The sequence below is a fragment of the Nilaparvata lugens genome, chromosome 2, assembly GCF_014356525.2.
Source record: "Nilaparvata lugens isolate BPH chromosome 2, ASM1435652v1, whole genome shotgun sequence".
NCBI classification, from domain to species: domain Eukaryota; kingdom Metazoa; phylum Arthropoda; class Insecta; order Hemiptera; family Delphacidae; genus Nilaparvata; species Nilaparvata lugens.
In genome coordinates this window covers 22,901,667-22,916,384 of record NC_052505.1, presented here as the reverse complement: position 1 = coordinate 22,916,384, position 14,718 = coordinate 22,901,667, and the positions used below count along the sequence as shown (strand labels likewise).

Sequence of the window (14,718 nt, the reverse complement as noted above, 5' to 3'; positions counted from 1 at the left end):
GTTGAATAGTTATTTATTTATATTATATAGCATGAGCATGAGGAATATATATATAATTATATATATATACCCATTATTACCCTCCCAACACATGTCGAGCTGCGTACAGACTTTTGCGCCATGAGCATGCGCATTTCACTTTTCATCAGCTTTCATCAGCAATCTGTATCTTAATGTTTCTGTAAAAATAAATTATATAATAAGCATAGCATCAGCTGATGAAAAGTGAAATGCGCGTGTTCGTGGCGCAAACGTCTGTACACACCTTTACAAGAAACCATGAAGAGTATCAAGAGAAAGTACATTAATTATATTTGATGATTATGTTGGTTTCTTGATCCGTCCGAGCTGCGATTTATTAACACTCTATTTTATTCATTTAGACAACGACATGCAATGACTCATTTATTGATTTATTGACAGGTGATGACGATATGCTGTCGAAGCACAACGTGTCGGGTCTGATGCCGCAGTTCGGGTCGGGTTCGGACACGGAGAACTACCTGCAGGAGTTGAGCGGCTTCTGGTCGTACAACGACACGACCGACCTGTCCAAGTACGAGGACTTTGACCACTCGCGCTTCCTGGACCGACCTAGCGACCGACTAGAGGAGGTGGCCGCCATGACACCGCACACGCCCGTCCGTCCGACCAACCTGCGTCGGACCACTAGCAGTACGACCGAGGCGGGTCCGACCACTCGCTCGCCTAACATGCCTCGGTTCGATCGTACCGTCACAACTAACGTCACCGCGCAGCTCGGCGGCACTGCCTTTCTCAACTGTCGCGTCTTCAAGCTGGGTGAACGCACGGTAAGATCACACATCAATCTCATCTTCTCTCTAAAAGCCTTTCATAGATACATAAAAGCCATTCATCCCAGAAGCCTTTCATAGATTAACTATAGTTAAGTTTTTTACACTATAGTTGAAAAAAGTGGAAGCTTGAGCTTCCTGCCGACAACTATCGTCATGCCAGCTTGTGTCAAATTCCTCATGCAAAATGGCTTAGAAGAGAATGGGAATACAAGGAGTAAAAATGTCCTGTAAATCTCTATTATATCTGTAAATTTCCTACATCTTTATTATCTTTGCTCACATGGACACGCCTGAAAAAGACCCTGTTCAACACAATTCGACAACCACCAAAAGAATCATTTTTTGGCTGGAAATCAAGGAATTGAAGAAGTTTTGGGCAATTGCCCTGTTTCTCTTTCCCAATATCGTGTTTGTGACTGTTCTAATAATAAATGAATAAATAAATCATAAATAAAATCAAGTCTAAACCTATTTCATTTAGAGTACAGATTTCTATATTTTCAAGGAAGTCTCATTTGCCACTACACGCAAGGAATAATCAAAAATCTAGTTCACGCTCGGAACGCTGGTTCAAACGTGTAACGTACCGAATTTGAACATCATGTCAAACAGCTCAGTCAATTCAAGCTCAAAAGCAAAACTTCATTTCCATAAAGTGCACGCTTAATGTCATCATCTCATATCATCCGTTACGTACGAGCAAAAGCATATGAAAAATCATATCAAAGAAGAGCATATTACGTGGTCATAGAACCCCTTTTAGTTCAACTGCATTAGGTAACCCATTTTTGAAAATAATTAGTAACTTTAATGCAAAAGATAAAATAAATAGGGAAATTCAAAGCTACGGCGCAATGTATACCAGCAAAATACCCCTTAAAAACAGCAAAATACTGCTAGACAAAACTATTCAAGCATTCAAAAATAGTTTACCCATAGACATGACAAATCCCAAAATTGAAAAATATCGCACATCTATTAATTATTTTTAGGTCCTCTAAACTCAATTTTCACAAACATTATTCATTAGCTGAACTGATCATGGACGATTTTAGTAGCTAGTAATGATGTTGACACTAATATACTTGTTAATTGCGACTGTAAATAATTGTATCGGTGAATTTCAATATTGATATATACGTTCTTTCATGTTTCTAGAAGAATAATTTTGCCAATGAACACAGAAACTCCAGAACGACATGAAGCCGATAACGAACTACCAAATTGATAACATGGCTGCACAGTGTTTGTTTTGGAATCATTCCCGTGTTAATTAACAGAGTTAAATATTGACATTTACTCAACGCTTATTTATAAATAATTATTATTACTCAGGACAGAATATAAACAATAATATAGGTCTGAACATTATGCATCGGTATCGCTCAAAATTCACTCAGGAGGATAATAAGTTCTGTCAAATAGCAATGAATATTTCGTGATGAAATTGTTTCAATGGAGATAATTTGATATTGTGCTGATTTCCTGTTTGTGCTTCGGGAATAACAATTCTGTACATAAATGAACAATATTTTATTGGATATTCGCTGATCAGGAGGATACCTATACTGTTGAAGGAATGATAATAGCTACACTAACGCAGCTTGAAAAGTAGCGTTAAATGCATAGAATGTTTTATTGGTGGAGAGCAACCTCAGACAGAGGCGTCATAGTCGGTCCAAATAGTCTATTATTATAAAGTATACATCAATATTTGGAAAAACACAACCGACCAAACTCAGAGTAAAAAACTTGAAATTGCTCAATTGAAATAATATATCGCGGTCTTTCAGTGGTCAGTCTTGGTTAAAAAGTCATATTCTAACATTAAATACAATAAAAACTAATATATAACTTTTTCACCTAAATAGAAGCGGTCAACCTTCAGAACATTTAAAACTGATAATACATAATCATAACTGCGACATTCCCAACTGTACTTGTACAACCTTTACAAGGAAACATAAGAGTATCAAGAGAAAGTACATTAATATATTGATGATTATGTTGGTTTCTTGATCCGTCCGAGCTGCGATTTATTAACACTCTATTTTATTCATTTAGACAACGACATGCAATGACTCATTTATTGATTTATTGACAGGTGATGACGATATGCTGTCGAAGCAGCACAACGTGTCGGGTCTGATGCCGCAGTTCGGGTCGGGTTCGGACACGGAGAACTACCTGCAGGAGTTGAGCGGCTTCTGGTCGTACAACGACACGACCGACCTGTCCAAGTACGAGGACTTTGACCACTCGCGCTTCCTGGACCGACCGAGTGACCGACTCGAGGAAGTGGCCGCCATGACACCGCACACGCCCGTCCGTCGACCAACCTGCGTCGGACCACTAGCAGTACGACCGAGGCGGGTCCGACCACTCGCTCGCCCAACATGCCTCGGTTCGATCGCACCGTCACAACTAACGTCACCGCGCAGCTCGGCGGCACTGCCTTTCTCAACTGTCGCGTCTTCAAGCTCGGCGAACGCACGGTGAGCACTCACATCTATTCATCCCTCTCTCTAATTATACTAAATGCATTTGTTAGATTAACCTTAATCTGACTATAGGTACGTTTTTAACCCTAAGTTGTGATATTGTATAAGTATAGTCAAGTTATTTGCACTATAGTTAAGTTTTTATACTGATTTTTTTTGCTGAGGGTGATGTCCACATGAACTCTAGTCTGTGCGTGGTTAATGAGGCGGATGATAATGAGAGATGAATGCACCTACAATTATTTCATGTTAACAAATAACCTATATGAGGCAGCAGCAGTAGTGCAGTTTGTGTGCAAAGTAGTTAATACCAAATTAAGTTGATACTTGGGTTGAAAAAATTTGAGTAGCTTGAAGCTTCCTGCCGACGATTATCGCCATTGCCAGGTTGTGTAAAATTGTTACTTCTTCATGCAAAACGACGTAGAAGAGTATAGGAATACAAGGATTAAAAAATATCCTGTAAATCTCCTATTATAATCTGTAAATCTCCTACATCCTATTCTCTTTGCTCACATGGACACGCCTGAAAAAGACCCTGTTCAACACAATTCGACAACACCAAAAGAATCATTTTTTGGCTGGAAAATCAAGGAATTGAAGAAGTTTGGGCAATTGCCTGTTTCTCTTTCCAAAATAGTGTTTGTGACTGTTCTAATAAATAAATGAATAAATAAATAATAAATAAAATCAAGTCTAAACCTATTTCATTTAGAGTACAAATTTCTATATTTTCAAGGAAGTCTCATTTGCCGATACACGCAAGTGGATAATCAAAAATCTAGTTCACGCTCGGAACGCTGGTTCAAACGTGTAACAGTGGCCTACCGAATTTAAACATCAAGTCAAACAGCTCAGTCAATTTAAGCTCAAAAGCAGAAACTTCATTTCCCACAAAGTGCACGCAGTTAATGTCATCATCTCATATGATCACGTACGAGCAAAAGCATAGTTATGAAAAATCATATCAAAGAAGAGCATATTACGTGGTCATAAAACCCCTTTTAGTTTCAAACTGCATCGGGTAACCTATTTTTGAAAACAATTAGTAAAATTTAATGCAAAAGATAAAACAAAAAGGGAAATTCAAAGCTACGGCGCAATGTATACCAGCAAAATACCCCTTAAAAACAGCAAAATACTGCTAGACAAAACTATTCAAGCATTCAAAAATAGTTTACCCATAGACATGACAAATCCCAAAATTGAAAAATATCGCACATCTATTAATTATTTTTAGGTACTCTAAACTCAATGTTCACAAACATGTTCATTAGCTGAACTGATCAATGGACGATTTTAGTAGTAATGATGTTGACACTAATATAACTTGTTAATTGTGACTGTAAATAATTGTATCGGTGAATTTCAATATTGATATAGACGTTCTTTCATGTTTCTAGAATGAATAATTTTGCAAATGAACACAGAAACTCCAGAACGACATGAAGCCGATAACGAACTACCAAATTGATAACATGGCTGCAACAGTGTTTGTTTTGGAAACATTCCCGTGTTAATTAACAGAGTTGAAATATTGACATTTACTCAACGCTTATTTATAAATAATTATTATTACTCAGGACAGAATATAAACAATAATATAGGTCTGAACATTATGCATCGGTATCGCTCAAAATATCACTCAGGAGGATAATAAGTTCTGTCAATGTATCGGTGAATTTCAATATTGATATAGACGTTCTTTCATGTTTCTAGAATGAATAATTTTGCAAATGAACACAGAAACTCCAGAACGACATGAAGCCGATAACGAACTACCAAATTGATAACATGGCTGCAACAGTGTTTGTTTTGGAAACATTCCCGTGTTAATTAACAGAGTTGAAATATTGACATTTACTCAACGCTTATTTATAAATAATTATTATTACTCAGGAGAGAATAAACAATAATAGGTCTGAGCATTATGCATCGGTATCGCTCGAAATATCACTCAGGAGGATAATAAGTTCTGTCAAATAGCAATGAATATTTTGTGATTGAAATTGATTCAATCGAAGATAATTTTGATATTGTGCTGAATTTCCTGTTTGTGCTTCGGGAATAACAATTATGTACATGAAATGAGCAATATTTTATTAGATATTCGCTGATCAGGAGGATACTTATACTGTTGACTGGAATGATAATAGCTACACTAACCCAGCTTGAAAAGTAGCGTTAAATGCAATAGAATGTTTTATTGGAGGGCAACCTCAGACAGAGGCGTCATAGTCGGTCTAATTATTATTATAAAGTATACATCAATATTTGGAAAAACACAAACCGACCAAACTCAGAGTAACAAAACTTGAAATTGCTCAATTGAAATAATATAAATATTCTTGAATCAATCCTGTGAAACAGTATAATGGAATTTCATAGAACGAAAATTTAGGTGGGGTGACCGCTATCACATGTATGTTAGCTTTTTCACTCAAAATTTCATAAATTTTCAATGAAGATCATATTTTCTGCAAATCTTCTGAAATATTCTTCTTTCTTCTCTCCTTCTTCTTCTTCTTCTTCTTCTTCTTCTTCTTCTTCTTCTTCTTCTTCTTCTTCTTCTTCTTCTTCTTCTTCTTCTTCTTCTTCTTCTTCTTCTTCTTCTTCTCTTCTTCTTCTTCTTCTTCTTCTTCTTCTTCTTCTTCTTCTTCTTCTTCTTCTTCTTCTTCTTCTTCTTCTTCTTCTTGTCCTACCTTTCTTAACTTTCCTTCTACCATTTATTCCACTCTCCCTCATCATCATCATCATCATACCTTAATTTTCCACTTTCTTCATTTACAATGCATCTTATTATTCGTTAAATTACAATGTTATAGAAATTCGTAAAAATTTCCAAGGTGGGTAAAATATTGTGTTCAACCATGAGTAAAACTTTCTAAACTTTCAACTTGTAATTCTTAGCAGAGTATCCTTTCAAGTGAATAGCATAACACCAGTGGTATTAGACCTACCTGTCTCTCAGTCTCAAACGCCATCTACCGTCTCCAAAAACTTCAAACATTGTAAAGAGCTTACTCCACAATCGAATTATCTCGTTCGGCATCGTTACTTCCGAAAAATAAATCCGTTCTCTCAACTTGGAAATCTTTCACTAAGTCTCCGAAAAGAAAAACCGGGAGAAGCTCCTCACTAACTTCTACTGCCAGATAATTTCATGAATGAATACCTGTTTATTCTTTGTGACACGGCTTGAGAACATTTGCCGTATATCTGCGTGGTGGATGCAGCTGTGATGATTCCCAGGCGGGATAAAGCATTGGGTTGTTTCGTGAACTCAGTCGTACGTGTGAGGGGGGGTTGACAATAAAAGGGGTCTCGTGACCCCCCAAACGGCTCCCGAAGGTTTTCAAAACGAAAACCCAAAGTCGGTTTCACTTGAGGGGTCCAGTGGGACAGGCCACTTTTGATCTCAACCTAACCCTACTTTATTTAGAGCTCTATCTGCTGCGAAGACGGTACGAATGGCAAAGATATGAGGAGGAAAAGAGTGGAATGAGCCAGAGAGAGAGAAAAGTATAAATGGAAGAAAGGAAGTAAAAGGAAATGTTGAGTCGCTGCGGTAACCCAAGCACCAATTTTTGAGATATTTCCATATTTGCGTTCTTTACTATGAGTATCATTCTAGCCTAGATGCGACTTGGGCTTGCAATGGAAAGAAGTTGGAGAAGAGTTACATGGGCGAAATAGCATGGTAAAAGAAGAGGCATGAAAGAAAGCAGAGAAAGTAAAAAGAAATGGAATGGGATCGCTGGTGTACCCCAAGTACCAATTGTTAAGATATTTACATATTTGCAAGGGTGTGTCATTCTTGCCGCCTCATATTTTATGTAGTAAGAGATCCTCTGTATTTCAAGCATTAAGCTTCTCAGTATCTTACTTATCAGTCATGAATTTTTTTTGGAAGTTCATAGTTTGATTTTAAATAAGAAAAGCCAAGAAGTTGTTATATTCAACCATACACGTCTCATTTTGTTCCGTATCTGGACTCTTGGAGATCTATGTTCATCAACAACTATTTATTTTTCTACAAGACTTTTGACCAAATTGATCTAAGAGAGAAAATTGTAGAAGTAATGTATGGTATATTCGTTATATCGTTTAGCAATAAAAAATGCTAACTCTTATTCGATTTCGCCTACGTCTACAGTATTATTTTCAATGCTAATTATTGTTATCTCATAAGATTATCATGTTCTATTATATGGATGATATTTATTATACTCGTATATCACGTTAGAGGAAAGCCCGCTTTCCCTCAAACATGAAAAGGATTGAGCCAATTCAACGATCTTGATCTGTATAGAGCTTCCAGAAATATATATTATGTTTTCGAATCTCAAAATTGATGTGTCATATTTTTTAACAGTTATTATCGATGATATAAATGATACACATTACACACGGTCAGACACAGCCTTTCTCAATGGATCCATCAGTTTTCAAAACTTACAAAACTCCATAAAAACTCACAAATCGTCAGAATAATACACAAGCGGAGAATGGAAAAACCATAAATTCAATAATTATTAGCTGAATACTATACCGGCTATCCTTTTAGACTCTAGTTATCTTATCATAAAACTCAGTTTTAACTCTTCAAATGCTCTTAATACAATGAAATTCATCTTGATGTTAAGTTTTATGGTTCACCGACTGAATTCATGCACCACTTCAAATAAGACTTACTTCATCTTGTCTTGTCGCTTTCCGACTGTCAGAGAGGCTTTCAAAGCTGAGAGATGTGCTGAGCAGAGATGTGTCTTGTTTCCGCAATTATTGGCATCATTCAATGACTTGTGCGTCTGAGGCAGCTCGTGAAACTGTATGAAATGCTCATCTTGGCAACCGCTTTGAACAAGACGTTGAATGGGAAGAGTGGCCTTCCTCAACCATAGTACATAGTACACTCAACCAAGATATATAGTACACTACCATACCTACATAGAAAAATTATCAAATTGGATTGAAGGAGTGTATTGGATTTAATTCGTTGGATGTAACCAGTGATGAATAATGTAATTAACGGTATATTTTTCCTATGATGAAACGGAGTAGATGAACTAGAAGTAGAAAATCGTATCGTAAACAGTTTACAACAAAGTGAATTGAATCGGAATAGCAATTCAGGTAGATTCTTGTGAAAATAATGTGGTGGATATCCATATTGAATTTATACGAATATTTATATTGTCTTACCCTTATTATCCATTGAGATACAATTTGAGATACTAGTTTCAGTTGCTAAACCATGATCAAACTCTAGTAGACTGAAAGCTTAAACATTGAGCAGCAGAATATAGAATACTGAGGGAGAAATTCTTCGCTTAGCAATTAGCTGTTGATCAATGAGGGTTGAGCTGTAATTTCATTGGATGAGACAGGACACGCCCAATTATTCCAAATATAGTCCGTGAAGCAACTACCAATGAGATAAAATTAAGTAAAAAAAACCAAATGGATACGAGAAAGAATTGATAATAATATGGAATTAAAAAACTTGTAAACACGAAATTCCAAAAACTGCAGAAAAATAGAGATAGAAATACTTAGATTAGGGGGAAAAGCCAAAATCAAATTGACCTTGGGCGTGTCTTGTCTCGGCTAATGATAGCTGAGCTCACTCTTCATTGGTCAACAGCTGATGGCCAATCCTAGAGCTTCTCCCTCGCTATCTTATACTCCTATTTTGATGTTCAATGTACAAGCTTTTAGGTTACTTGAAATTGATAATAGTGTAACAACCAGAACTAAAGTAATATGTTCCGATAGATTGGTGTCTTTGACAATAACAAATCATTTTCATCAATTCAAGTGATTTCAAGATTGATGATCAACGATTAATTCACTTAGGGCCGTTTGCACATTATAGATTGCTGAACTCGATTAATCGAGTTTAAGTTAATCCGAAAGTTTAAACTTGAATCGGTTTTCTCAGTGCATTTACTAATCCAGTTTAGGTTAAACTAGTTTAGCGTTAAGTTGGTAATAGAATGTCCTGATTTTTACAGGAAATTTGTTATTTGTTTACAAACCATCAGTAATTTGAGGTTATGTAGCTACTATTTTAGAATTTTCTTGTTCTTGTTCAAAATCCACAGAGTTGTAAGCTGTTCGGTTCTAAAAGTGAAAAGCAATCAAGAAATTCTTTGAAAAATTATGTTTAGTTGGCAACAGAAAATATATTTTAGAATGTAAGATAAAAAAGTTTTTTTGTTACGCTTGAATCTACTATGGTCTTCCTCGTTTATTAGAAATCTCTCGAAAGCAATATCTCATTTATGTATTATTAAAAACATGTTTTCCAATCAAAGGCCACTGTTAAAAATTGTCTTATTTTCTATCGAGTGGTTTATTCAATCAAAATAATAAATTGGCAGTTGCTGTACTCAAGCAAAACCGTTAAAAAAATTCTCTATCCCATAAATTTAAATTATTTGTTTTTTGCCCAATTTTTCTCAGTTTCAAAATCTCTTCGCAGTCATCTTTATCAATCGCATTTAAAACTTCTATCAATTCCTCCATTACAATTATTTTAACATTCAAATAATGATTCACTATAACCTAAATTAATAATAATAATTATCGTCTACAGAAGCATCAAAAACAACCGTCGAAAAATAATTTACTATAAGCTGTTTCCCCATCAAATCTTTACAGATGTCAAGTTAATCCAAATTATTTGGTTTAAACCTCCTGCTTTGGAGGTTTAAACTTTCCCAGATTTTAAACTCAATACAGAGTTTAAACTGATACTGTGCAAACGGAATTTTAGTTTAAACCAAAAAAAAATCCAGATTTGATTTAAGCTATATCTTAAACTTACACTGTGCAAACGGCCCTTATGAATAATACTAGATTTCTCGTTGAACATGAAGATAAGTTTTAAGAATTTAAAATCGTCTTCGATTTTTTCCATTAAGCTCTAGATCCCTTGATGAAGCATGATCAATCAATTTAATCTTTGTTATTACAGTACATCGAAGCTACAAATTCACTATTACGAATTAATTTGGTGTCATACTCTATGAAAAAACTCTAGAAAAAAGTTAAACCTATTAAAAGAAAAAAGCTTACAAGAGGTCATTAGTCCCATTTGATAAAAAAAGACGATATTTTTGAAAAAGTGCCCGATGCTCATCTTTCTTTGAAGGTTAATTCCACTTTCAGACAGAGAGTCGGAGAATAAAGGAAAGCATTATCCAAGAAGGAGTAATCCTAGTTGAGAGGTTGCTTGCGAAGTAATCTAGCTGCTCGAATGCAATGTTGAGACTGCTTTGCATGGTAGATTTGTTCGATTTATTGGATCAAGGAGGCCAAGCAAACGAGATTCAGTGTTCTGCTCCTGGGAAGGCACTCAGCAATTCACTAGCAGAATTGTCTAATGACAATCAGTGTAGAGGTAAATGCATCCCACGCACCACTGAACGGCTTACTCTGAATTGCGACTCCTCTCCACAGAATGTTCACTTTCACTATTCCACTATTTATTCGGTCTTCAAATTGAACTTAATTCTGTCACAGATTGTCACAGTATTTTTGATAGTTTATTATTTTCTTGTGCGCAAGAGTAAGATGACTAGAGTTTGAGTGTGTGCATTCATGATGTGTATGATTACTATTTTTTACTTTCCTTGCCCTATTACCATAGGTAAGGAAAGTATTGCTTTCCAAAAAAATTTAATGTACCCCAATTTCTAAATTCCTGTAGGTTTCAAGGTCCCCTGAGTCCAAAAAAGTGGTTTTTGGGTATTGGTCTGTATGTGTGTGTGTGTGTGTATGAATGTATGTGCGTCTGTGTACACGATATCTCATCTCCCAATTAACGGAATGACTTGAAATTTGGAACTTAAGGTCCTTTCACTATAAGGATCCCACACGAATTTCAATCAAATGCAATTCAAGATGGCGGCTAAAATGGCGAAAATGTTGTCAAAAACAGGGTTTTTCGCGATTTTCTCGAAAACGGCTCCAACGATTTTGATCAAATTTATACCTAGAAAAGTCATTGATAAGCTTTATCGACTGCCACAAGTCCCATATCTGTAAAACATTCAGGAGCACCGCCCCATCTATGCAAAGTTTGATTTTAGATTCCCAGTCATCAGGCTTCAGATACAATTTAGATGGCGGCTAAAATGGCGAAAATAGTGTCAAAAACAGGGTTTTTCGCGATTTTCTCGAAAACGGCTCCAACGATTTTGATCAAATTTATACCTAGAAAAGTCATTGATAAGCTTTATCGACTGTCACAAGTCCCATATCTGTAAAAAAATTCAGGAGCACCGCCCCATCTATGCAAAGTTTGATTTTAGATTCCCAGTCATCAGGCTTCAGATACAATTTAAACAAAAAAAATTAAGTGGAAGAGATCCAGCATGAAAATTTCTACAATTAATGTTCAGTAACATTTTCACCTAAAATTATTGAAAATAAGCTCGAAATGCGAGAAAATAAGATTATTCAATTGCAAACTGTTGGCAACTGTTGATTCTATTAAATCATTCACTATGAAGAGATAGCAGACTTCGTGTGTATGCAGCGCTATTGTCCTGTCACCAGCTGTCTCAGATCTTAGAGTAGTAGATTTGATATGCGCGGGAACACTAGCGTCAGTTGATCAATTTTCATAACGGCAAGGAAAGTTGTGTGAGTGCGCCACACCAGATTTTTCTAGTTCGATCACACTACAGATAAGTTTCTCCTATTCTTAACTCTCTTGATTGAGAGTTAAGATATTATATATACATATACAATATTATATACAGTTATATTCAATCTTATTGGAATCAACTGTTTTGATTTTTGGTATGTATCAGAACTGAGTTTGATCATTCATTCATGAACTCCATCAACGTTCGGAACTATCCAACCATCTAACCCTACATAAATTTAACAATCGAGGCTTTTCTACAAAACAGCACTCTCCAACTCAAGGACGAGAATTGACGGTATGAAAATACCTATAATTTCATTTTTATACGAGTATTTCCATTTTATTCCATTATCATCCTTTCTATTATTACATGCACTGTTGAATGCTTTATTAAAAAATATAAATTAAAAATGACTTCTTCCTCAATTTTCCATTTAACCAGCTAAAACTAGGTTTAGGTTTACTTTTAACTCTTCATCACAATTTCTCGATAAAGTAATTATTATACTGAAAATTTTAAAATTATTGTTCAGAGAAAGTGAATGAAGGATACGAGTCAATGGTACAAGCTGAATTTTATAGTAGAGAAGACGGGTAGAGTGAGTTGATTTTATTCCCGATAGAAAATAACTTGGACCCGTGTTCTCTCAGCCAAAACATCTGCAATCACCTATGCAAATCAACACTGATTGTTGATTGTACGAGGTCAACTGTCCAAACCAAATCATTGACCCGCAAGATCAATGATTCTCGATGAGTAAGAAAAAGGAAAAATGCGTAAGAGTATGAGGTGGGGTTGTGAACAAGGAAAGAGACCAGGAAAAATCAGTCATTGATCATTCTCAACAATACGTTCACTTCTCTGATATCCCAAAGTCAATAAAAATTCTGTTACAAATGAAACGTGGTCGTACAGCATCGGAATTCTCAGATCTCAACCAAAATAAAATCCCAGAATTAGATGAAGGCAGCAATCTAATATTCAATTCGATTGAACATTCACTAAATATACAAAGTTAATCAAGAATGGAAAGGAGTGAATCCAATTTCTAATATCCATATTGATCCAGGATAATGGATGTAATCGAGAAATGTATCAAATTAACCACAAAAATGTGGAAAATTAGAATTCGTTGAACAAGTTGAATGAGAGTTTTTTTGGAATTCTAATTGAATTCACTTAGAAATATGAAATTGTTCAAGGTCAGTATAAATTGTGAAGAAAACGGCCTGAGCAAGAGTTTAGCTTTCTTGTATGTTTTACAATAATTTTATATTATAATTTTATTATGTGTGTATGTATGCGTGTATATGTATATGCGAGCTCGCACTCGATCATCTTCATTACATCATACATAAATTTTGAACTCATTCTTCTCACTAACTACTCCTCCTTCTACTACATCTTAATCGATATTAAATACATACCATAGCTTGCTCACCATTGTCCATTCACAAATATTAGAATTGAATCAAAGAATGCTGTTTTTTTAGTAACAATTCTTCTCCAATAATAAAATTTTGATGAACGTTTTGGGGAAACCAATTTATGGTTTCAACATGCTTTACATATCTCCTGCGAAGATATCTAAAGGAGATTAAACGAGCGGAGTTTGTAACATACTTCGAGATCCATGATAAATGATCAAATGTGACTATAATAGTATTGTTAAGTCAAAATATTTTCGTCAACTGCTGGAATGTTAAGTAAACCTTTATCACTTCAAATATGAATTCATTCTTCTATCCTATTCATAACACACATTCATTCATTCATCATAGATTTTTAATCCATTCGTAATACACACATTTATTCATGATAGTTATATTCGAAAGATGTGAATTCAAGGTTCACTAACAGAGATATTTCTCAAACTGTAATCTGTGTTTGTGAATGATAGAAGATGTCGAAACAGTCTCGTTTGACAAAAATGATTTCGCTAATCCTTCGCCGTTTGCTGTTGAGCAAACTTTGAATCTATCTGTTGGCTTAGTTGCAAAGTTCGGCACGGAGATTAATGCAAAAACGGCCGGCAAACTCTTTTAATCTTGGACATTTTTCAAGCGTGGAGATCGTCTCGAATTAGTTGCGACCATAAATTCGCTTGCTTGAGAACCCCCCCCGCTTGCCCTCCCTGCTCACCCGCCGCTTCGTGCTCCTCTTTCACTTTTGTCAGTAGCTTTCCAAAAAGAGGATAGGAAGGTAAAATAGAAAATAGATGGAAAGTAGAATAGAATACCGAGAAAATAAATAGGATTAAAGGAAGGAATGATATAATTGGAGTGGAGTGAAAGGACCAAAAAAAAAAAAATGTGGGAATACAGAAGATAATTTTTGGTAGATAACAGGGGATTTGATTACGAAAGATGAGAGCTACTTGTTAACTCCAATACAGTCTTAATATTCAACCCTCCCGGCATCCGCAAAATAATAACGATCAAATAGTAACACAATACAGAAGTTATTTGAATGTAACTCAGTTATATAATAAATGCTCAAAAACGCTGTTTTATCACGGTGAGTCAAATAAGAAGTCACTAGCCATAGTCAAAACAAGCTAGCAGGAACTGAAAAAACAGGATAGGAAAAAATATATATATTTGCTCTTAAAGACAGTTTGGCTTTTTGGCTTCTCGGATCGTTAATACTTATGATTAAAACTTCCATTCAGTCGGATTCATCAATCCAATCAAAGTTCAATGGAGCATTGGCTCTACATACAGTTACTGTATCTTG

The 14,718-nt window shown here is 35.5% G+C and overlaps 1 protein-coding gene across 1 annotated transcript in view; it reads left to right on the top strand.

The window, feature by feature from the left end:
• The window catches only part of LOC111059708 (hemicentin-1), a 217,880-nt gene that overhangs the window by 72,208 nt on the left and 130,954 nt on the right, over positions 1–14,718 (top strand). The window contains exon 3 of the mRNA XM_039420821.1: positions 424–812. Within this exon, the coding sequence (XP_039276755.1) occupies positions 424–812 (389 nt within the window). The remainder of the gene's footprint in view (positions 1–423; positions 813–14,718) is intronic.